Raw genomic sequence first — 26,220 nt, 5'->3', positions numbered from 1 at the left:
CCCATCTTGCAGTAGAAGCTCTTACTGCTGTGAGTCTACAAGCTAACAGGAGCTGGCATTCTTCTTTGTCCCTACTCCAGGGGACAAAGATTTTAATTAGATTTAGTGGGCATGGCTTATAGCGCGCTCTATATTCCAGAAAATATGGTAACTAATAACCTGGGTGTAACTGTTAACTAGCCTGCATTCTGCTGCTTAACACACCTGTAGGTCTAAAAACCGTATTTGAACTGTCATTCCAAAAAGTGTCGTCTCCATAACGGTGATGGTTACATATGTTTAAATGGGATTACTGGACTTTCCAAGCTGGTAATAGAAACATGATGGAGGAACTGTTCCTCATAGCTGGAGAAAACGGTGCTCACACCACAACTTTTTCTGAAAAGTTATTCAAATGTGATTATTTTAGGGCTTTTGAAATGGTACGTTACAAAGATGACCAGAAAGCAGTCATGTATAGTGTGTTATGCTTTCTGTATTTGTTGGTGTATGTGTGCTTAATCTGAATTTTAATTAATCTGATTTTATAAATATTTTTACGATGATACTATTTGGCCGATTTTATTAAATTAAAACATATAGAGTTTTTTGATAGGAGCTGTGTGGCGCTGTATAGAATGTAAAATTAATTAGAGCTGGAGGTGTCTTTTTTTAAAAGGGAGTTTTTTCCTCTCTACTGTCACTACAAGCATGCTTAGTGTGAGGGATTGGATTCGAGTCACTGAGTCGATGCAATCAACTGGTTTTCCTTAGATAGAAAACTTTAAATTAATTTGACTGGATGATCTGGTGAACTGTAAAGTGCCTTGAGATCAAATGTGTTGTGCATTGGCGCTATATAAATATTATAATTTTTATGTTTTTCTTTCTTTATAAGTATGTAGTTATAAAAAACTATTAGGTGACCCTAATTTGTTTTATTTCCAAAGGTTTCTAATATATATATTTTTTGGGGGTTTTCAAAAACAACCTAATAATTCCTTTATTAGTCATGGTTTAAATAGATATTTTACATACACTGTCACATATGTTCCTCTTTGTTTTTTTTCTGATTAAACAAAATGTTGTAAAATGTTTTCAGCCATTCCAGATACTTCTGCTCTTTGCACAGTAACAGGTTAAATCAGAGGGATTTTGTGGAAAAAAAATATCACCTTCTTAGAGATTACCCAAAATATTTTCTTTTTTTGTCTCAGACTCTTGACTAAGATGAAAAGTCTGTAGCACTAAGCCTACCCGTTTGCAAAACATTCATCCAAGCTGGCCCCTGTTCTGCAGAAAGACTGCAATCAGATGAGAGGCAGTCAAGTGTTAAAATATGTCTTGAAATAGTCACTGAAAGGTCACAGAGAAAATTATTGATATAGTGCAACCTGAGTTTTACCGGCTCCACTTTGGCTTTTGTTTCTAGCAGTTATGATGACATTTTACTCTCCAAAGCCATTACCTGAACACTCAGCACTGAGAGGGCCAAAGTTATGATCTGTTGCACAAGAACACAGCAGATCTAAACTGACTTTAAAGCAGCTCTAGAAATTGTCTTTGGGTGGTGACTATCATCTTGTATAGCATGATGCTACTGTGAAACATTTAATAGCCTTTTTTTTTTTTTCTTGCCAGGATCTGAAACCAGCGGCTCGTATCATCAGAGAACATCCACCCAACGATGAGTACAGCAAAGAGGAGGGAATAGCTAACATGCTGAGCCAAGCCATCACCACCCAGCACCTTCTCTATGCCAGCCTGGGCTCTGCTGAGTACATGGAGTTTGTCCTAAAGAATCCCTTCAACGTCCCTAAGACGGTCACCATCCACACTGATGACTCCGAGCTCAGGTACTATTCTCTAGACCAGAGGTAACCCATTAAAAATCAAAGAAAATCATCAACCATTAAAGTTCCGGAGACATTTTTAATTATAATCTGTTATTTTAAACAGAATTTAACAGTGAAATAAAATAAGGTTTTTATGCATCCATGTTATACATTGATTTTTTTAATAAAAAATATTAAAAAATAGAACATTTTTTACATGGAGAACAACAATCATTCAGTTTGGTATATAGACAATTTCCTGATTCTATTTTATTTTATAAAACCCCTTTTTTTTATTTTGTGTGGCTTAGTGAGAGAATACATACTCACAATGTGCAGGGTCATCTTTGAGCACACCTTTTCACTTCTCTTTCACCAGTTCACCGCAGTCCTTCCAGCATCTCACACTTTCTCTGCTCTATTTTTATCATCGTCTTTTCCTTCTTTCCCATCGCATGGCTTGCCACAGGTTTGCCTGCTGTGTCTAAAAGTGGCTTGCTGCAGCGCCCCAGACTGAAACAGCTCATTGGCTAATTTGCATCACGTGTAGCCTGGTCCCGGCACTCTGGAATGCTTTACCATATTAACAGAAGGTGTGGGGCAAGTGAAGTTAGACATTGCTGTTGGACAACATGCGGTAATTTATAAATGTTTTAAATGAGGTTGGGTCCATGACCCTTGCTCCAGACAGTGAGATAGAGTGTTTATAGCTACTGTACACAGCGAGATCTCTGAACACCAAAGAACCTTTGTGGTTATCCTCAAGTGAACAACTGCTATGGAAATAGCTTTTTAACCAAAACCTTTGAATTTTCTCTGCTAAAATGTTTGTCTGCAGTGAAAAAACAAATATGGTGGTGTGTGCTTTTATCTCAATACCTTTTAGCTCTGATTCAGACCCCCTTATTTGGAAAATATAGGGAGTTCAGTAATTGTAAAGGCTTCTAATTGAGCTGGCCAATAACGCTATCACAAAAAAGTCATTGAAGCCTTCATTGCATTTTTAGTCTTTTATCTAGGAGCATTTTGGTAACTCCATAGCAGAAAGAACAGGTAGAAGAGTAGCAGACAAGAAACAAACAGTTTGGATATTATGCTAAAGTTAGCCCTTGCCTCAGGACTTTTTGTGCTCCTAAAATAAAGGTTTTACTCATTTTATAAATGAGTCTGAACTGCATATTTTTCTCTTTAATTTAAATGTGAAGCTAATCCAGACATGTACAAAGTCATTCCTCGAGGGCCACTGACCTGCAGGTTAGAGGTATCCCTGCTTCAGTACAGCTGGTTCTGATGATTTCAGTTCAGCAAAAGCCTGATAATCAGCTATCAATGAAAATCAGCTGCACTAAAGCAGGGAAACATCTAAAACCTGCAGGACAGCTGCCCTCGAGGACTGACTTGGGCATTTCTGAGCTAATATAACTCAAGGTAAATTATTTGACACTAAAAAAAGATTCTTTAAAGCAAAATTTGAGGGGTTTTTTGGGCCCATTTTTATTTGTCAAAACACACAAAGGGGATTTTCAAAAAATTAGACAAGTATAAACAACTCCATTGGACAAGTTAATCCTGCACTGGAATATTTTAAAAGAAAGTTGATGAAAAGTTGATGAAAAGTTTGTGAAATGTTCCCCATTTTCCTATATTATATCTAATAAAACTGTATTTATCACTCGTGCACTAAGGTACCCTATGCAGTGGTAGCGGTACCATTTCTTCTGGTCTTCATCTATAACCACTTTGGTTCCCTACGGCCTTCGTCTGATGAACATGCTATCTTTGCGGTGAAATTTAATTTCAAACAGTGATTATTCACACTACAGGGAAGCTGACCTAAAGGAGTTTTGCAAGCCTAGATTTGGTTATTCTTATATATCTTTTTTTAATGAAAGAAATTAAATGTATCTTTTGGGAACCACCAATGTATATATTTGATTAAAATAACTTTCAGAAATGTTAGGGGAACCAAATAGGGAACTTTCCACTTAGTTTAACATTATTGGATATTTCCCCTATCTTTAAAGCAGCTGAGATCACTTCTAAGACTACTTCATCTGTACCTCATTACACTCATTTTTTTATTCATACATGCATTTCACAGATATTTGATTTTTGATGTTTTTATGATCATTTTTTGATTTATTAATTATGTCCTAGTATATATTTTAGATAACTACTACTGTATCTGTGTAAAGAATGTCCAAAGATTTCTTTAGCCTGTTAAGTGTGACTTATTGACCAACTTTTTTTCTTTTTGCCTCAATCGTACTTTTTTCATCAGTGGAAGCAGTTTCCCATGTTTCCACAACATGTGTTACCTGCGTTAAACTGGAAGGATGTTGTAAATATATCGGTGGGTCTCCAATCTAACACACGAGGCGCGAACATGTGGTTTTTTGTGCCGTATGTGTTTCCTGTTGTTAGATCGTAACGAGGCGTGCTCCTACGTGAGGCCGTGTTCACACTTTTGGAATGTGTTTTCAAATGTGATGTTAAAGCTCAGGAGCCTATTTGCGCTCTGTATCGATGATGATTAATGTTTCATCCTCACAGCTTACTGAGAAGTCAGTTGTTTGACAACTAAACTATTCAGCTATTTTTAAAACATCACCCCTCTTTTCATCATACTCTATGTAGCTGCATCTAGTTTTGGGAGCAGATCTTGTTAAATTACACTGAGGTCATAATAAAACTGGCTGTTAATTCAATACAAACTGTCAATTCACATCATCTTACAGCCCTTTATAGAGACTATTTAATCAATCATGCAGGCAGCTTACTTAACCGTGTATTAAGTTCTTGACTTTGAAGAACCCCCTACCCCTGGTTTCACTTGTGGCAATGCTAGATATCTGCTTGTGTTGTATCGTTGCCTTTAGGACGAGTTTGGCCACGGAGCCAAAATCTTTTTCTGTTTACTTCAGTTTATTTATATGAATCAAAATTAGAACAAATGTAATCTCACTGACACTATAACAGGTGAAGATGAGCAAACCATATCTATGTGTACTACTTAGAGGAAAAACAGAGAAAAATGTGTCTAAATAAAGACTTGTTGGTAAAACATTGCTTTCTATTTGATGTATTCTTTTTTTATTTTGCCTCTGGGTCGTACATGTCATGAAACTATGAATTGTGTGCAGTTCCCTAAGGCAGTGTCTGCTGAAAAGCCAAGTTTCAGTGTTACACCCAAACTCAAAAGTCCTGATGCAGCTGACGAATTGACAGTTGGTCCGCACAGTATTAGCTGCAACCAGCCTCAGACTTTGTGGATAAGAGAATCGCAAATAATTATACATGGATGTGACTTTAGATCATCTAGGTTGACCTTCTAAAAAAAGAGGCTGTCAACACGGATAAAGGAGATCAGTTTAGTTTACAAGAATGTTTCTATATGCTGTTAAGTTTTAACATTTTGCTCCATTCTAACAGACGAACGATAGTCCCAAAATAAAAGCCAAAGAAGATTCTCCCGCCTTCAGTAACACAAACATGTCCTTGACACAGATGCATCTATAATGCTAGTGATATGCCTAGAAAGAAATCTCCTTTAATCCAAACACAGCAGCCATTATTCCTGATGTTTGTTTCTTTCCTGGCGTGCCCGCTTCTTTTCATGTAGCATCATTGTTAATCCCCTTTTCGTAAAGGCTTTTGTTCTGGATTCTGATCATGCCTGAGCTTCGGATTAACATATATCAGGTTGATCAACAAAGGCAGCAGTGCACCATGGATAAATCATTATGGCATTAGCTCGACCACTGGGCTTACTCTAATTGAGAGTCATCAATCCCACTATATGTCCTCTCTGTGTCTTCGTGGCCTCTTTGTTTATTTATGATAAAGCAGTGTGACAGTTTCCACCAAACACTTTCACTGTTACCAAGTTTCAGAAAATGTAAATGACAGCAATTTATTTGCAATCTGTACATCCTACACTCTTAGAAATGCTAATGGTGTAATGTTCCTAACACACCAATAGTTGGCAGTACTTACTTTGAAACTCAATAATACGCTTGCAAATGCACATAAATGCTCTATGCTTTATGCTGTTGAAGATATCTATCATCCAGGTCATGGTCATTCCAAAAAAACTTATAAAATAAGCCACTGGACTTTATTTCCAAGTTTGAAGACGGTTCGCTTCCCATCCAGGAAGCTTTTCAAAATCAAAATGTCAGAATTAGCATTGAGTTCGAGGCTTTATAGAGTGGCCCAAAACAAAGCCTTGATTAGTAAGTGACATTTTTGTCTTTAATGACCTGAGAGTGGAGTAAACTTTAAATCTTAATCATATGTTTAAAATTTTTTGTTTAATCTTTGACACATCAAAGACATGCAAAAATATAATACTCCTCCAATATTTATGGAAAATTGTATATTTTTATCATACGTAATACATGACACTGCTAAACCGCTTTTAAAGTGTTAATATCTTTAACAGTGTTGGCAAACGTTAAGTTTTTGTAAACCTCATACATCTCCAGAAATGTTCTGCAGGCATAATGGAGCTTTCTATGTAATACAGTTTAATTCCTTCATCCTTATTTCTGTTGGTTTCTTCTCCGTCTCAGAGGGGGAAGTCAAACTATCTATGATATCTGTGTTGCACTACATGAGCAGCAGCTTGGTTAGATTTTGCTCCGTTGTTACTTCCTCATCAATATTTCAGCCAATGTTTGACAAGCAGCTTTCTTGAGAACCCAGGGGGAGCCGCAGGTCAGGTCTTTTTTCCACAGAAACAAACAAGAAAAAAGGCTGACCCTCACCCACAATTCCAGCGTCGGTCTTTGAAGACAGAGTATTTATTGAAAGGCTAAGCTAGCTGTAGCTTTGATGTCGGCAGTTGTTTTCAAGCCCAGAGGCTCCTCTTGATGTAGAGGACACATTGGCTACCTGTTGCTATCAATTTTGTAGGGATTTTACACTTTTCCTGAGACTGATGCCCAACTGACTGTGTGTTTCTTTTGAGCAAGGCTGCTCTCTTTTACTTATGCTTCCTCCACCAACGTTTTCAAATCTGGGTTTTTGTCTTCGTCTTCTTTAGTTTTTGGTCTCTCATACTTTAAAATTAACCGGCCAACAGTGTGTAATAAAAACTTGCAGGTGAAACAAACTCTTTGTTGCCTTAGCCAAGGGTGAAATGATTTATTCAAGTGTCATAGTGGGAATATCCACATAAATATCATAGAATTGACTATAGCATCTTTGCCTAATGTTGGCAAGATGGAGCTCTAAAAAATTTAAAAACTCAGTCTCCTATTGAGAGCAATTCCGCTCTCCACTCCCGTGGCTTCAAACCTTTGAAGTCTTAAGGCAGCCGTTCCCTGAATGAATTTGTGTGTGAAATATTTTGCATATAAAGAGAAAAGGAGGAGAGATAAGACTTTTCGCCTGTTGGAATGGGTTATCGCATTCTGGCCACCATTCCCTGGAAATCCTTTTATTAGGGGAGAAAACCGGGGCCTTTTCTGACCTCTTTACACCTTTTTTTCATACCCGCCGTCACCATGTTAACCCACACCAATGTTTAGCTTCTTGGTTCAGGGGTTTGTTGGAATTTTACCCATGACAGTACACCGGTTAGACTTCAGATGGTGTTTATTTTTTAAGTTGTTATGAAACTAGCAGCCTTTTTTTATAAATAGCTTGACTAGGGGAGCAAAGTAGGAAGGGAGAGGCATGGAGTTAAATGCCAGGAGTTGAGACTCGAACCAGGGGACAGCTGCTTAGAAGACAGTCGTCTTCTGACACGGAGCACCAGCTCCCGTCAGCCACGGAGAAGCCGCTGGTTTATGATGTTCTTCACTCCTATAGAAATAGAAAGCTGTAAATTTCAACAAGCCTCTCAAGTGGGTAATTTAACAGCGTATGAAATGGTTCATTACCTTCATTTCAGGAGATTATGTATGATAAAAAGGATGAGAGTCATTCTGTTAAATCTGCTGCTTTTTACATTAAGATAGTGCAAACACAAACTTCAGTTTCACTGTTAGGATTTAATTAGGTAGAGCAACACAAAGTAGTTTATATTTGTGAAGTGAGAGGAACATTAGACTTTATTCTCTAAGTTTGCTGCTTTCAGATATATATATAAAAAAATAAATGTGTAGAATCTTTTCACATTTTCTACCTTCCCAACATATTACTCTGTAGAAATACCTTTTGCTGCAGCAGTAGCTAGAAGTCTTTTAGGGAATGTGTTTATTGATTTCTGTTGAGGAAAAACAAAGTAATCACATGCCATGATGCTGCCATATCTGTTTCATAATGGGCAGGCTGTTCTGTGTTAGTTCCACAAAGTTTGCACATAGGTATACAACTTATAAGTTTAGTTTCATTTATATCATGTTCTTGGCAATCGAACATTTTAGGGGGGAAAATAAATAAGAAACCATCCAGTCAACAAATCACAAATACTCACAAAAAATATGAGTGATTAGAATCTACGCCTTTCTTTAGTGGGAGAGGAAAAAATGTTTTTACTTTGATATAAATGCAAACCCATACAGAGTTTAGCTTTTTTTTTTAGAGAGGAATTGTCCATATAAACATACACAAATGTCTTCTTTAAATGGAAATGTTGGCAAAATTGTATTGTTTTTAACCTGAAGCAATTTGTGATTAAAAAGGAATCTATTAATTCTAAAAGTAAAGTCTACAATATTTTTATTTAGGCATCAGTATCAAGATATACATTGCCATTTGAAGCAGCTGCTTTTACTATTTATATTGTTTTCTATCATGAATAGTGAAGGTTTGATTGTTCTTTTTTTCCTAAACATCCAAATTTGCTATGCAGTAATAAATAATGAACAAAAAACCCTTATTCTATTCAATCTTTCCTGCTCAATAACAAACTAAAGACATAACATTGCACTTTTAGTCATCAGTCATCTGAGTTTCATAGTTTTGTAAATCTGTAGATCCAGAATATAACAATATTCTAATTCTTAAGTTTTCCATTTTGTAGACAATAACAACAAAAAGCCTGAAATTGGAGGCAACTGGACTTTTGCTCAATTTTTCGGGCTTGTTGACTCCTGTTTCCGAGTCTTTTTCAATTTTGCCAACTCTTCTTTTCCAGTTTCTTAGAAAAGAAAATTTTTGAATAAAGAGATGTCTTTCTTTGCTTCACAAAATTAAATGAGTTGCTGTGAGAATATTCTGCTTTTGAATAAATGTTGCAAGATGCTTATCATTGCTTTTTAAATATTAAAACTAAAATTGTTTAGCAAGGAGAGATTTTTTTATTTACTCAAATTTTGCAAAGCCTTTCAATTTTTTGAAAGGCTTTGCATTATTAGAAAAAAATTATTCTCCATTTTTGTCAGCGGTCTAATTTGAATCAACTTTGAAATCTTAGTTATTTAAACGTTGTTTGCAGCACTGTTTGTAAATTATTACACAAATTAGAAAGTCATTTTGCAAAACTTTTAAAATATATATATATATATATATTTTTAGTGTTCAGTATTAACTAGTTTTTAATACATACTTAGTTCTATGTTAATTATTTCAGACGCTTATTTTAACATTTTCTATTTGGTGTTTTATTAGCGTCCATCAGATTAGGGTTGTTTTATTTATAAGCCAAAAAAAAGAGAATTTTACAATATTTACTAAGCAAAGGCTATTTTCAGATATTTTTCAAAGGTGTTGACTTGTGGTAGAATCATTTAAGGATGGTTAGATTTTCAGTTTAATATTCAGCATTAGGCTTACTCCCCACTACAGCTTGTTTAAGAGGGAAAAAAAGTAAAGCACAAATAAGTCTAACCTGCTAAACTTTAGACATTATTGGCTCCTTGATACCAGGTCATCCTGAGTGTTTCTCTTAAATGTCAATTTTCCTATCAATGTTTAACTGATTCATGTAAAAAAAAAAATCCAAATATTTGCTTCAAAGTGTGAGATGTCCCCTTTAGTACTTTTTTAGTTTATTTTATATGTAGAAGATTTATTGTCTTTATTTTTTATCTTTAATTTGGCTTTTTAAACAAGGGTTATTCTGAGGATGAATCCGATGTTCCTGCCCATCCCTCTCATCTGCTTGGTCAATTTAAAGGAACATAAATCAATTTATCTCTGACTTACTGCAAGCAATGTCTCACAGCATTATACTATATACATACATATATATATGTATATATATATATATATATATATATATATATATATATATATATGTATATATATGCATATGTAAACTTATTATGTACCAAGTCACATTTCTAGAATGGTTTTAAAAAAATATGTAAATGTTTCTTTGATCACATTTCTTCCTGTGATCTTTTCATCCAGTGTCATCACTGACACAGAGGAGTGGCGTTACTTCAAAGGCCTTACGAAGACCACTACGCCACTGGAGGAGAACATGTTTCACATGGAAGAAGGAGCTCCGGGTCCAAAGGTTTATCTCCGACCCAAAGAAAGTGTCCACATTCCCCTGAAGTACCAGAGCTTCCTATGCAACCACACCATAGCTGTCCAGGTAAATGCCAGATCAAAAAGTGACTTTGATACCATTTGTTTCACTCCATTCTTCATATTTTGGTTTAATCTTAAATCTAAGTTTGAAATAGTTTTTTTTTTTATATCCTTTTGTTTCTTTTACTGCATAAAATGGAGACCCCCGACTGTTCTGCCGTCACTTGAGAAAACTCAAAGGAACTGCATTTTTTTATTTTTATCAAACTGATTCAAATATATTAACATCTTATTAAATATAAAAATGTAGAGTCAGAAAAAGACTTCAGGAAAAATCCCACCACATCTCAGAGTTTATTAATCACAGCTGCTTTATTTAAAAGAAGCTGTGTTGTTTATTTCATTTCTTGTCACACAAATGGTTCAGAGAGGTGTCAATCCTCATGGATAATTTATGGCTTCAACCCTTAACTCCTTTGCTGTTTTTTTTTCATCATTTCCAGTTATCTTGCAGTCTGTCTAACTATTGTATTGTATACATCCTTGCTTATATGTAGATGTTCATTTTTGATAACAATTAATTGTTTTATCAAATGCTTACAGGGGCCGAGTTTTCTGCCTACAAGCAAAAGTTCCCAGATGGCCAAGAAGAATCCGTCCAACATTATTAATGCCAAAATTATCAAGGTACACAGTGTCCCATTACGCCCCGTACTATATTCTTTGGCTCCTGCATCATTTTTATCTCCATCTGCAGATATTTGCCTCATTATCTGCAATGTGCATTTGTTTTTTTGTTATGGAAAGCCTTTTATCCAAACCCTTTAATCTTAGAAAAAAAGCTTTTTAAGCTGAAAAGAGAAACTATATACCTTTATGTTACATAAGGGTTGGAAACAACAAAGTACAGTATAATAAAGGCGTCTAAACTCAAGCTGCAGAATATAGTCGGGATATGAAGTGTTATTAGGGTTAGCCTTATGCTCCTTCCCCAACTGTTTCCTCTTGCATGCACACAAAGCCATCTCCCTGAGGAGTGCTGGGATGCAATCTCCTCCCTTTCCTCCAAATATACACAATCAGGACCCCAAATAAATCATATAAAGTTTGAAGTGCCAACTGACAACTAATTAGCCAATACAGATAAGTTTGATTGTGTTAAAAATAAATTCCCTAGTTTCTGTCCAGTAAATGTAGCTACTCTTAAGTGTTAAATGCAATGGTTGAGAGTTGAATTATTCTTGTATAAATTTTGCTGTGGTTAAAGTGCCTTGCAAAAATATTTCTACCACTTGGATAATTGCAAATTTTGTCACATCAAAGCAACAATTCTAATGTATTTTATTTTGATTTTGTCTGATTAACCGATACCAAAGTACAGCATAATTGTAAAATAGAAGGAAAATTATGCATGAGGTATCAGAATGCCTTACAAATAATAACAGAAATTCGGGGTGTTTTCTTCGTAAAACCATATTTTGCAGCGAACTTTGACTTAATAACCCTTAGAGACTTTTATAAAATAGCTGGATTTAATAAAATTACAATAATAAGTTCACCATAAGTTCACAGACTGATAAATTTTTTTTTATCGTGACTTTTAAAGCATTGGTTGCACTGATTTTTATTTAGGGGTATCGAAGTTAGCTGAATTTAAATGCTCCATGCATGTGTCTTCATTTCTAAATCCTTAAATACCTTTTCTGTCACATTGCAATTATGTGCCATTTTATTTTTAACCCTCAAAAATCCTAATAAAAGATATTAAAATCAGTGTTTATTTAAGGGATATAAAAACAAGGGAACCTTTTTAAATAACCCACAAAATAAGCTGTTCTGCAACTGTGAATATTTGAAATGTTCAAAGAATAGAGAGAAGAATGTAAACTTGTCACTGTTAGCCATAAGAGTTTAAATCCGCTGTGTTTTCTGCCGCAGCTGTTAACAAAATGTTGACATGTTTCTCCTGATTCTTTACAAACACAGAAATGGGCAAAATATCTGCAGACCTGAGCTTTGATCTTCTACAAACAGCATCTCTAAGATCCCTCACCAACCTGCGTTACAACATGTTCCTCCTGATGTTCATTTGCAGTAGTTTGAAGTCATCATATTTACACAGGCTGATGAATATCTGCCAGTCTGCCAAATATTTGCCCTTCACAAACTTCATTTTGTGTATTTTCTGCGTCGGTAAGAAATGCAGCTCTGAGCAAAAATAAGAATGATAAAAAAAATATAATAGAAAAAATATGTCAACAGGTCAGAGAGGTCAGGTCTGGATAAAATCTGTATCCCGCTAAAACTGACAAGTCTCAACAGCAGAGCTGTCAGTGTGCCAGCTTTGGCTCCACTGTCAGTCAGCATACATCACCACAGCAAGATTTAGGTCACAACTGCAGGTCAGCATGTGGCTGCAAAGAACATCCGCAGTCCGAACAGATGCTCCGCTTTCAGTGAGCAAATTGTTGGAGGTTAACTTACAAGACAGGATAAGTTTACCCATTAGTCGTCCTATTTTCACTATGAAGGATATATTTATTTTATACTTAAGCTACATAAATATAAAGAAAGAAGCATGAGTTGAATTTAAGAACATTTTAGTTTTTTTGAAGTCCTCTGTAAGTATTTTAGAGGCAGTTAACTTTTTTTTTCCACCTGTCTTCTTCACCGGTGATGCAACTTTCAATAAGGTTTCTGAAAGCCTCTTAAGTGGAATCCCACTTTAGGATCCATCAGCTCCTCTAAGAAGCTCCTTAGCTCTGTAAATTCACCTAATTGATCTTCTGAAAGGGAGAGAAGGTTATCAAAGGATCTCCTTTCCAGATTGTTGTCTCATCAGTTTGTAATTTAATTAGGATCTGAGGTAAAGGAAAAAAAGGTCAATTTAAGGTTTCAGAAACTATGAAAACTCTGCAAGTAAACATCCAAGTCTAGCCTACATTTAACTGCAAAAAAAAGCTTTAAGTGACTCTGGAGAAAGGTTGAACTGACCTTGATGGATTGAGTCATACAGTAAGAATCAAATGCATTATGACACTTTGTTCAGGGTTACTTTTGTTTGAATTTAGTTTAGCAACTCAAAGTGCTGAGGAAAAATACAACACACTCCAGTTAGAGTTGAAGAAATCCATATTATTGCTTTTTTATCTCTTTCTACCCCGATTTAACTTCAAACAATGTTGCACTCATTAGAAATGATGCTACGGGGCTGTGGAAAAAAACTATTTGCCTTGTTATTGTTTCTGGATTTTTTTTGTATTTTATGAAACAATCAACTATCTTTATATTATTAATGTGTTTATTTTTGTGTTCAAAAGTTGCATTTTTGCAGAATACAAAGGAAGAAGTTAATCATATTTAAAGTTCTCATAAAACTTGTAATCTCTTTAAAAAACAAACATAAAATAGTCTTTATTTGACACATCCTGATTAATGCTCATGATGCTGGCCGCTCTGCAGCTGTCTTCAAAGCTTCTCCGATGGCCATTGGAGATTTTAGATAATCAGATAGCAGCTAATTTGTATTCTAGTGTACATCATGCTTATTATGTTATGGTAGCACATATGGAGAGGCAAAGATTCTCAGCGTGTTGCCATTTTAATAATTTATCACTGTTATGAGTTGACTTCTTTAGGAAATAGATGTAATAATCTGTATGGTAATAAATAAAAGTAAGGAATTGGAAAGGATTCTGTTCTGAACATCTAAAGAGGCCCAGTTTGTTAAAGGGTCTCGTGGAAACTCATAAATAATGAGATAACATTCAGGTAAAGTAAAGAACTCTGTGGTCTTGAAGCCAATTATTTCTGTTGCTGGTCCAAACTGGTTTCACTGACTAAGTTTGCTACTGTACTCAATTACAAGCCCTATATAAGCCTCATGCACAGAATCTGGGGTGTGCCATTTTCCACACAAATGTTTCAATGCATCAATAGCAAACCTATGTTGCTCACCACAAAACCATGATTTATGTACACATATTTTTGAAGCTACTGTCTCCTTATGGATGCACTGAAAAGCTTTTGAAGATATAAATGATTTGTTCTCGTCTACAGAAATGTAATGAACAATTAATCTGAGTTTGGTTTGCAATGACATGAGGGCAGTTTTAAACAGCACACGGAGGTGCAGGGAACACCTTAACATCACGGCCTATTATTAATATATGTCTTAGTGTGACAGGATATTAAAAATACAACAATGCAAATATATTGTTTATCCTTAAAGCAAGAAGCTTATCCTGTCTTAACCTTTTTTAGAGCCTCCCACCATCTTGGTGCGCAGCACAGCAAGAAGTCACTCACTTCCATAAAGAAAATTCCGTTTAACTCAAGCATGCCGTGCATACCGCTGACATATCATGTTTCCTCCCACAGGTTACATTTAGAGCAGAAGATGGAAAGCCGATGGCCATCTGCCAAGTGAATGTGCAGCCAACACCCCACGTCGTGGACCAGACTTTCCGACTTTACCATCCTGAACTTTCTTTCCTCAAGAAGGCCATCCGCCTGCCGCCGTGGCAGGACCCAACAGGTTGTCCGTGTTGTCCTACACACCCCCCTGCCATTTATCACTATCTGAACCACAGCCGATAGCACCTTTTAGCTGCACTGACTAGATGTGTGGTAGATCTACTTGAGATAAATGTGTTTTTGTTTCATTCTGAGCCATTAAATTTAATGTATTTTACATCTGGAGGGCTAAATGATGAGATGAAAATGAGCAAATTAAACGTCTATCTATATAATCTACTGTAATCAATAGAAAATTCTCCTATAAATGGTTAAATATTCCCTCTAGCACTAGTCTCTCTTGTTAAGATAAAAAAAAATGCTTTGATTTTCTTGTTTGTGTGTCAACCAGCTGAGGACCCAAATTTCTGGACTCATATTTCTGTTCGCTGCAGTGACCCTAATATCATCTGCCAGACGAGGATGCTGGTGAGGCATCATTTTCCTGCATCTTTCTCCTCTGACTATAAGAATCCCTCAGTAGCCTTTGCAGATTTCAACACTGGTGATTGAATATAAATAGATTTTTTTTTTATTCCCCAGGCTTGCATTTTAACCATGTTTCTACCTTGAGATCATGCATCAGATGAGACAAACTTGTCATTGCTCTCTTAATCAGTTTACGCCTCCAGTTTAACATGTCTCTCTATTTCTATTTGTGTTTAGGTTCCAGGAGAGCCTCAGGATGTGTACTTGAAAGTACCAGGGAGTCCTAGTCCACAGATAAAGATGTTCTTTGTGATGATATTCACGTATGTATCGTTTGTAGACTCTTCAAAGTAAACACAAACACAGCCTGAAGGATTGTCCATTTTGGATTAATTAAATGTTAACACAGGTTTAAACTAAGAACAGGAAGGTGACCTGTTTCAGACTTTTAGGATTCATTATTTAGTCGACACTGAACATCATGAAAGAAGGTGAAACAGGCCGTTCGCACTCAAAAATGTTTGCAGATGTTTTGGCGAAAGGAAAGCATGTAGGTGCATTGACATTAAGGAGCGAGAGAATCCTTAGTGTTTCAGCGTATCTGGATGGTCAGCAATGAGAGTAGTAAAGTCATACCATCCATCTATGAGCTTTAGTCTGAATTAGAGGCTGGCCTGTATGGAAAAGCACTTGGCAGCAGTGTTTTTTCTCATAACTGGATGGATCAGTCTTGCATATCACTGGAGGTAAAGTAGGGTCATCTCCCAGAGTATTTTTCTTGGTGTGCTGTCCAGCACTGCCAGTTTCTTTTAAGATGTGGAAGCCAGTGGGAGTGTTGCATTGCCTTTGACTCATTTATGCTTTGCTTACTTTTAATCAAAATCATCAGATCAAGTGGAAAAGTATCTTGCAACAAATTTGTCTTCTAAAAATGGACACAATAATGTATGTAATTGGCTGCAGTCCTGATGGATATTAAGGTTGTTAAGATGTGTTAATATATTCAGAAATGAAGATCTTCTCTCTTTATGTTGCTATCTAGTTGCTTCTATTTACTCAGCTGTATGGCAGTGAATGCATCATATGCAGGAGCTGCTTTCACCTGTCTTTCTTGTTTAAGTTATGCATTTGGAATGATGATCATTAGTAAAAGTAAATACAAAAAAGTTTTATATCCTGTTTAGTTTTTAAATTGTTTTCTTCAGGATACAGGAGAACTGCTAGAGCACTAACATGTTAACTGTAGAGAAAAACAAGCGAACCCTTTCTGAGGCTGACATTCTATTGGCTGGAAAGGTTGCTAGGCGACGATCCAAGTCCAGTCTAAGGAGGGAAAAAAATCCCCAGGCAGAGCCAACAGGTTTGCGAGCGAATCTCTGACTCGAGTGAGGAGAAGGAAGTTAACAGTTAACAGGAGGAGAAAATCTCTGCAAAGAAGAATTAGATCTGAGAGCAGAAACAAAGATTTTTATGGAGAAGAAACTAGTTTAGACAGAAAACAGGAGTTTTGAATGGAAGCATTATAAGTTTTGGGCAGAAGTAAAGGAAATCCTGCTCTCAGATTGAAAATGGGTGCACTTGATATTTGGCTGGAAAAATCCTCCATAGCGGCTGTCTTTAGGATATACAAGGATGTCCTAGACTCTTCATTGTGACAAGTTGATAACTGAAATACATAACTTTTTTCTTGCTGACCAGGGGATTTTAAAGAAAATCCCCTGGTCAGCATGAATATTAACTGCTCATGCAATCTCAGTAGATCACAATTGATTATTGTTTTTCTTTCTCATTTGAACAAGCAATTAAGAGCCCTTCATTAAGGATTTCAATAGATCAGGCTCTTGGTATCTTTGAACATTTCTCACTTTAGAATCCACTTCAACTTGTAAAAATATTTTTAATTAAATAATTACACGTTTACAATACAAACTCTGAAAAGTATTGCATGCAATTCTTGCCACACATCCTTGGGTTCATATAGGTATTTCCATTTGACAGCGGCATTCTTTTTCATCTAAGGTTCGATATAAACCAACTGTATCGTATCACTGGCCGAATGTTTTGCGTTCTTGTCCTGCAGGAAGGTGAGCATCTGCCCAATCTAATTTACCAACTTCTCTATCAGCTGTTGAAAATAAATAAAACACCCACAAAATATTGCTACCAGGCATGTTTTTTATTTTATTTTTGATGGTACATTAATAGAAGTTAGTGTTCACCTTCTTTGACTCCTTTCATATGTAACCTGCACAGCTTTTGGTGAAAAGCAAACTCAAAATGTTGGTTCTTCCTTTCATTCCATAAAAGCAAACTTTTTATTTATGTTTTTGACATAAATAAGACTTTTACCCTGAAAAACTGCATTTCTTCTCAGTTTAGTTTACCGTAGTTTCTGTTGAATCAAACTGTATTAATCCTAAACCCATAATTTAGTAAATGCACATAGATTATCTTTCTTTGAATGTGATATATTTACGGAAATAGATAAGTTATTTTTACATTTTAAACATTAGCTACTAGTACTGCTCACTGCAGATAGTTTTTATTCTCCTCTGTAAGTGTGGCTCAGCTGGTGAAGCAGGCTTTGTGGCTGGTGGTCAAATCCCCAGCATCTCCTATCCATATGCAGGAGTGTCCTTGAGTAAGACATGGAACCCCAAGTTGGTTCTAATGGCAGGTGCACGCTTCTCATGCCAGCTTCCTCATCTGCCACAGTGACTTTGTTCGGAAAAAAGGAAAATAGTGCCAAGAAGTATAAATCCCTTGAAACACCAATGATAAAAAGCTACTACTTAAACTAAGTGCTTTTCTTCTTTTCATCAAAGCTGTACATTGTAGCATTTTAACATGTCGGTTAAAGTTAATTTTTGATACATTTAGCCATCAGCATTAGATATCAGGATGTGATTTCGATGTTTTAAAGGGCTCTGATTTCTGAGGGAAAAAATCCTTAAACATTAGAGAAAATCTAGGGAAAGCGTGAAATAACGAATGCAGTGTGCACAACAGTTCACCGACTGCAACTCATCAGAAGATCCAAATGTTACTGATGTTTCATGAGCCCTCGAAAGCTCAGGCCGCCTTAATTTCATTGGAAAAATCCCCAAAGGCTTCCTGATTGCTGTTGTCTCAGAGCAGAACTGAGTAGGTGACTATGCTGCCTCCCACTCTCACAGTCGGCTATGGCTTCTGAGACTCTGTTCTCCTTCATCTCAGCTCTGAGTGGATGATGGTGATGAAGGCTGTGATGTTTGTACTTATTAAAATACTTGCAGAGCCGTGTATCAGCTCTTGTGATTTCCAACCCCACGCTGCACCCGCTGTATCTCCAGGGAGCCTTAGCTGAATTGTTCTTGACTGTAGTTTTTTTTTGTTGTTCTCGTTGACAGTGATAAGTGGATGGCAGCGCCTTCTCAGATCTGGCAGGTTTATGTCCATTTTCTGGAGCGGGTGGACGTCAGCTGTGTGACTGGCCAGAGAAGCTGTCAATCACTGGTTCTGAGGGGAAAACAGGCTGTTCGCAAGATCAAATGTTTCTCATCACACCCCAGTGAAATTGAGGTACTGCCTTTTAATCAGTAATAAATAAGTTAAGCTTGTGTGCTTTAAATTTACCCGATGCTCTTCCATTTTAGAAAAAATGCTTATATCAATATTCTGTAGATTGTTAACAGGTACAAGGGAAGTCATGATTCTACCATCTGTCACAGGGTTTTGCTCTAAAACTTAGATCTAAATTTAAATATGTGTTTTTTTTCACAGTGATAAGGGCTTTTACTTTAACATGGGTGGTGATTTGATCCCCGTTTTGGGGGTAAATATAGATGCATGCAAATGCACTGTCAGCCCGCGGTTATTAATATTGATTAATGTTAATATATACCAGATAAATGGATGCATAACAAGCCGGGGAGTAGTAATTTCATGCGTACATTAACATTACAGAGTTGCTAAATCTGTTTACAGACAGCTGAAAGTCAGGGGTTGGGGCTCAATTGACTTCAGAACATGACTGCTGTAAAAAAGGCTGCTACTCTCAATTCTGTAGCTTTATTAGTGTGTAAATGTGTAAACTGGTATGAAAGGCTGTTATATTCGGCGACAAAATCCCTCCATAACAAGCTTTTCTGCCATGAACAAACATGAACTATTCATGAGCGATGGTGTAATCCTGTGTGTACTTGAGAGATTGAGGAAAGTCACACAGGACAGCTTTATTTAGGAGTAGTTTCCTCTTTTGGGTCAATATAGCCATGGACGTATGATGGTGACATTTTTTTAAGCTATTTTTAACACCTTTAGCATTAGCCCGCTCTGCATAAATGCGTTGGACCGTAAATATTCCTGCGGACATTTTCTGTATCGAAGCAAATGGAGGTTGAAAATTGAATCATAAAATGAAGGTACTTTCTTTGGTCAGATTAGCTTTCCTCTTGTTGCTTAGCTCAGATTTTTCCTCAGCTATTTTTACTGTTGCACCTTTTGCTGATTTAGACTTTTACAGAAAACAAATAAGATGCATATTTTTCTTTTCTTTTTTTTTTACTTTAAAGTATCGCCAAAAGAGGAGGACGTTTTATAAAATATCCTAAATTCAGTCAAAATACCATCTTTACGGCATGTTTTGCGTGCACAACCAACAGAGGCCTTAGTCCTCTACGCGGGTTCAAATCCACAAGTGCCGTAAAAATCTCAAAAAAAAAAAGAGAAAAAGATATTTAGCTCCTGGATCAGTGGCCTCAGCCTAAAATCTGGTCAGAGAATGTCATCAGTATATTATTTAATGCCAGTTCTGTAGATCGTCTTGTATTTTATTAAGGTTCTTTACAGTGTCCTGCAAAAGTATGCTCTGAATATTTATTAAGCACGCTTTTAACCTTAATATACATCACACTCATGTTTTGTTGCCAGAATGTGAGCTGCTATATAAATAATATCTGTCACTGCTACCTTAGACGGCAGCAGTTATATACATGGATGATCATGTTGCTTATTGTTGGCATCTGTATGATACTTGGAGCTTAATTTGTTGCCTTTGACATGTTTAAGCTACCTGTCAAATCCGTCTTATATGTCAGCTCTAATTTACAGTTATGGTTTATGATGAGACCTTCTGGATGAATTAGCTCGGCCACATTCCAAATATATATATATTTATGGCTCCTATTCACTCTAGAAATAGAATTTCCAAATTGGGGAAGTGTTATTTTTTCCTCTGTTTTATGGCATTTGATTGGACAAAACAAAGCAAAGTAGTTAATTTAATTAAATATTTTGAAACTGAGTGACCACTGAGAACCCTCTGTCAGAAACCGTTATCCATTGTAGACCTTAGACTAAAAATATTTTATTTATAACTTCTTAAACTGCTCATCTGAACATATTTAGTAAACAATTGTTTAGCAAAATAGAAAAATGTGTAACATTTTTACCCTTTTTTATGTTTCTAGAATGTGCTTTCCTCACCGTGTCATTGAAGGGCCCTTTTGGGACAAATAATTAAATGGGATTAAATATAATTCAATCACACAAAGTTAAATCATAATGATGTTCTGTATCTGCTGTAGATAAGAGTAATTCTGGCTTCTTTATTATAAACGTACATAAATTGTTTCCTAAGGCTAAAGCTTATAGCTAGTCTGAGAAGGTCTGGGACCAAAGCTGATATCTATTGTCTAAAACAAGCACCCCCCCAGATAATACTAAAATTATAACTGAAACACGTCCTTAAGAACAAAAAAATGTAGAGCATTTGAAAATTTAAGTGAACAATATTTTCTTATTTTTTTACTTTAATAAACTTTTCCGTATCTCCTTATACATGTTTTTTTTTTTTCTGCCGATCTTCCTCCTTGCTGGCTTCTAAAAATTTGTGACAACGATTTAAAAATTCATAGGACATTATTCCCATAAACTGCCATGATGTTCTCCACGTTAGAGTTTTCTTCAAAACTTTGGTCTTCTTGGTTCAGCTAGAACCTGCTCTTAGCTTCAGACTCCTCGCTCAGCTACAGAAAAATATGTTTCTATATAAGATATTAACGGTTTTTAACAGTCCATAGCCTTGTATATGTAATATCTGATGCTTAGTTAATGGTCTTTTTCTTTAACTACACATTTGTTTCCAGGTTTGCACCACTGTAACATAATGGATCAACTTTTCACATTACTGTTTATTCCAAAACTTGGAAAACAGCATATCTACACATTTTTAAATCCAAGTCTTTCAATTTGGTTAATGTGAGTAAGAACTGCAATGTCTCTGCTCCATTCTGCAGTTCTTATGAAAAGCAGAAACTCAGCCACCTAAAACTAAACAGAATGCCTACATTTATTAGTTCCACTAAGTAGTTTTTAATTCTTTGTTTCAAGGGCAGTACAGATCCAGTTAAGGTAGTGGAATTTAAGGAATTTTAATTATAGAAAATATGATATTTGAACTTGGAAAACAAAGCATTGAGTCCTTTCTGCCACCTGATCATTTAAGCAACTCTGTCAAGATATTTTGTATGCATTTGTGCTTGGGTGTATTGTCAAAGAAAAACAAAAACATGTAAAAAAAATTTCAATGAGTCTGAATTTTTCTGACTGTTTTGTACTTTTAAGTTAATTGGGCAAAGCTAGCTGAAACCAAACAACTCGAGCCTTGATATTCAAATAAAAAGCTCAAAGCTTTACTATCTTCTTTCAAAATGAAAGATTTTTCCAAGTACACATCCAGAAATGATTTTCTGCTAATTGTCCTTCCAGCAGCTCGTAGCAGCATGAAGCAGGGGGATAACAGCATTCTCCTTCGCAATAACCCCCAGGTTCTTATTCAAGTCATTATCAAGAATAAAGTGTGTTCTGACAGCATGTGTCTTTTTTAATGTCATTTCAATTTAGGGTTGTCTGCCTTTTGCGATGATGTTAGATCATGTTCCACCACAAAAAAATTAGCCACGGTTATCTGAATACAGGGAAATGTGCTCCATGCACAGCATATAGCCCTTTATTTTTTTCAGATCACTTCTTATTTGTATCTGAGAACTACAGGAAACAGACAGGGCTTCTCACTCAGAGTTATTTCATAATGCTCACCCATATTCAAAGAAGGGGATGATGGACTGTCACAGTTTTCCCTGCGTGCTCACTGTACGACCTAAACATGTTTACCCTGTAGAAATAGGGTACCGCCTGAGAAAGTGACAGATGTATTTTTCAAAGAGTTCACCGTATGCATCAGTGGCAGCTTTGATCTGGCTCTCAGCAGGTTTGGCTGACTGTGGAATGCACTGAAGGAGTCTTACAAAACAGGATAAAGCTCAGCTTCAGAGAATAGCTTTGCTTTTCTCTGAGCAGATTGAAAAAGAGCCGCACAGTAAAGCTCAATCTCACATCCTTGTGTATGTCACTTTTCCGCCTCTGCTTTCTCTCGTTTCATTGTCTGTTCCCTTCACTTTGCTTTTTCCACATCTTACTTTTCTCTCCCCTTCTTTCAATAGGCTGGGCACCTTCTTTATTTCCCTCTGACTCTTAAACTCCCTGTCTTATTAGCCCTGTCTCTTTCTAACCCCTTTTTTCTGTTGTGTCACACTCTTTCTGTCACTTGTTCAATGGCTCTGCTTACCTTTATTGTGTCATCCCCATTCTCATAACCTAATCAACAGCATCTTATCACCTTGCTGCCAGATCCAATCAACCTTTACCGCCCTTACCTCTTTTGTAGGTGGACCCAGCCGGTGTGTTTGTTTTGCCTCCTGCAGCTGTGCAGGAGCTCCAACTAAGTGTCCAACCATGGCAGGCCGGCAGCCGCTTCCTGTATGTGAACGCTGTAGACATGGAGCAGCAGCGGCTGGTTGCTGCCTGGCTGCTGTGTCTCAATGTCCACCGTCCTGTACTGTCAAAGGTAGGAGGCCATTTCTCTCGACTTTTAGAAACTAAATCATATGTTGGCTTTTTTTTTTACATTTACAAGTTTTAAGAAATGACTCGGACATTGTTAAATATGTTGGATGATGCAGTTTAACTACATGTATAATAAATACTACAGAACATATCCCATGAAATAACCTCCAACAAATGTTAAATAAAACATCTTAAGTAAATTCTAGAAATGAGGAAGGTTCTGTCTCTCTGACACTTAAACACAGATTTAAACATAGTTGTGGTTAATTTTACTTATTAACTTTGAGTCATGTTTTAACTGATGCAGCTTGGTCTGTGTTTCACTCACCCAATTTTGCAGTTCCTAAGTTATTTCCTTTTGCATTTGGTATGCAAAATAGGTGAGGATTACCCAAAATGAGGTGGATGTTAAGAGGTTAACTTTAAAGGAAAGGCTTAATGTTGAAATTTTGAAGTTTGTAGCCCTAACCCCAAACCCTCCCAGACCGCTCATCTGTTTGCTTTATTGGGACTGTTTAGATATTTACCAGCTTTGCTCCCCCTTCTCTTTTGACTGGTGGCTCCGGCTTCAACAGCTGATATTGTTTGTTCTGTGGTGCAATCTGAACTTATTTTTGGTTCAAAATGTAATCCATAAGAAAATAAATCTTATTTGATATGGAGGCTATGCTTATTTTAATGGGGACAGGCAAGTTAAATAAAGTGGCCAAAAAAACCCCCAAATTATTTAGTTGAAAATATTTGGTTTTCCACCTATTTTGGCTCCTCCTCAGTTTTGGGCTTCGCCTCGTCTGACATAACGACAAGCTCTCATCTCAAACTAGATAAGATATATCTGACTAAGCTGCCATACTTCTTATGATTAAATTTGAACAAAATTATCATTTTTGAATATCAAGTTTTAGTGTAAATAAACCCTTTGGTGTGTTAGCTGTTTTGAATTCTAATGTGTATATATATATATATATATATATATATATATATATATATATATATATATATATGTATATATATATATACATCAATCATCAGTTTGCAGACTATTGGCCATAGATAATGAAAAATCAACAGATTATACATTTCTCATCCAAGTCATTACTACATTTTGCACCATCTTCCTTATCGAATTTCACTTTCTGAGCACTTCTTAGCACCTTAGGCTCGAACAAAGGATATTTCATATATGGGTCAAACACTCATTCAATAGTAATACCGTTTAATAGAGTATAATTTGGCCTTTTTACAGAACTGCTTAAAAAGTAAAATATATATGAAAAAATTATATCCAACTGGGATTTTTTTAAATGAATTTTTATCACAAATTTGGAGCTTTTTGGGGGCTTAAAAGCAAAAGGGATCACCCTAAAATTATTTGCACTGGCTCATTCACATGTGATGGCCCCTTTTTTTTTTTTTTCAGGATAATGGCCGGTAAATGAAAAACCAAAATTCTATTTCTTGCACATTTATAAACAGAATTTTTTTTTTCTGAAAACTGTGTCCATTTCTATTGTCTCAAATGTTTGTTGGCTTTTTTTCCCCATGACTTAATGCATCAATATGGCATAGAGGTAATTACCCTGGTTCTGCTGTGGAGTAATGGAGGCCTCTGCTGATTTAATGGCAGCTATGAGTTCATCTGAATTGTTCGTTTTGGTGTTTTTGTTCCCCTTCACAATATTCTATTGATTTTGGTTCTGGAAAGGCACAGTACGGTCATGGTCATCAAACCAGCATTTATTAGTGTGATTCCAGTTAGAGCAGAGTCCTGCTGCAAAATAAAGTCAGAGTCGTTATAATCTTTATAGACCAATAAAGCTTAATCAGATATGGCTGCTTTGACTGTGGATTTTAAAAGACACAATGCATCAACTCCAGGAACTAACATGGGACTTCAAATCATCCTTGACTGTTGTAACTTCCCTCTGGTCCTTGAACATCTTAGATTTCAATAAAAATATATTTTATCCTAATGACCCACATTGAGGGTCTATTTAAAGGTTCACCTTTAGAAATGATTCAGTTCAGAATATAGGAATGAAGAGTTAGTCTTTAAATATTGTACTATTTGTAATTGATATTACATTAAGACATAATGTAAGAGTTTATATTTATCAAATGAGTGAGAAAAAAATAATTTATTTCTTTATTTTTTTATTAATATCAATTTATTAGCTATACCTGTACATATTTAAACATTCTCACCTGCAGAGACTGATATGACTGATTTTACAGACTTCCTGCTCCAGATTCTTGTTTGTTTCTCTGCTGATTTTAGAATAAATATTTGCCTTTTTTTCCATCTCCCATGAGACAGGATGTGAAACGTGGTTGGTGTTGTTTCTACAGCTCCTTCTTATGAATCTAAAATGTTTAATTAGGAATGTAATATTTTCTTATATATTTTGAATAATCCAAACAACAGGGACTACTGCTCTTTGTTTTTAATCTCGATGCGATTCTATACTGCAACCATGTTTCACTATGAAATTTAGTGACCAGCGAGTGTGACATAAACTGTTTGTGTGCGTGGGTGTTTGCAGGCATTCGAAGTGTCCGTTCCAGTTGGTAATGGGCGTGGCAGCTCCAAAAAAATCACTTACACCAACCCTTACACCAGCACACGGACATTTCTGCTCCGCTCCGACCATCCCGACCTGCTCCAGTTCAGAGAGGATAAGTTCCAGGTGAGATAAGACGGGAGGCATTACACTTCTCTGCGCTTCATTAACACTGGAATCAATAGTTTGATTAAAGCCTTGACCAAAGCTCATCAGCTGCCTTCCACAGATAGTTTCTCTAGATTAAAGGATTAATCTTGTTAACATGCTGGGAATAATTTCAGCATTGTTGACGGTCCATGACATGAACTCCTAAAAGTGAAACATCAATCCTTGTTCCAGCAGAAGTCGATGTAGAATAGCTATTAAGTTTGTGACAAATTCTTTATTGATATTAAATGCAACAAAGACTGAGCTGCAGAGAAGCTAAAAGTGATGCTTTATTGGAGCTTTAGCCAGCAATTGCTACTTGTGCAGTATTATGATCCTTCTCTCCCTCAACACCACTGATGCTGTATCACGTCTATTTTAGTGCTGTCAATCGATTAAATTTTTTAATCGCGATTAATCGCATCAATGCCTGA

At 36.2% G+C, this 26,220-nt stretch overlaps 1 protein-coding gene across 1 annotated transcript in view; it reads left to right on the top strand.

Moving 5' to 3' along the window:
- The window catches only part of nphp4 (nephronophthisis 4), a 231,444-nt gene extending 205,673 nt beyond the window's left edge, over positions 1-25,771 (top strand). The window contains exons 20-28 of the mRNA XM_015380197.1: positions 1,621-1,835; positions 10,119-10,308; positions 10,848-10,931; positions 14,625-14,781; positions 15,112-15,188; positions 15,426-15,511; positions 18,578-18,749; positions 22,897-23,076; positions 25,619-25,771. Of these exons, the coding sequence (XP_015235683.1) occupies positions 1,621-1,835; positions 10,119-10,308; positions 10,848-10,931; positions 14,625-14,781; positions 15,112-15,188; positions 15,426-15,511; positions 18,578-18,749; positions 22,897-23,076; positions 25,619-25,771 (1,314 nt within the window). The remainder of the gene's footprint in view (positions 1-1,620; positions 1,836-10,118; positions 10,309-10,847; positions 10,932-14,624; positions 14,782-15,111; positions 15,189-15,425; positions 15,512-18,577; positions 18,750-22,896; positions 23,077-25,618) is intronic.
- Positions 25,772-26,220: the final 449 nt, after the last annotated feature.

The sequence above is a fragment of the Cyprinodon variegatus genome, unplaced genomic scaffold, assembly GCF_000732505.1.
Source record: "Cyprinodon variegatus isolate N-32 unplaced genomic scaffold, C_variegatus-1.0 Scaffold209, whole genome shotgun sequence".
NCBI classification, from domain to species: domain Eukaryota; kingdom Metazoa; phylum Chordata; class Actinopteri; order Cyprinodontiformes; family Cyprinodontidae; genus Cyprinodon; species Cyprinodon variegatus.
This window is presented reverse-complemented; position numbering and strand designations above follow the sequence as displayed.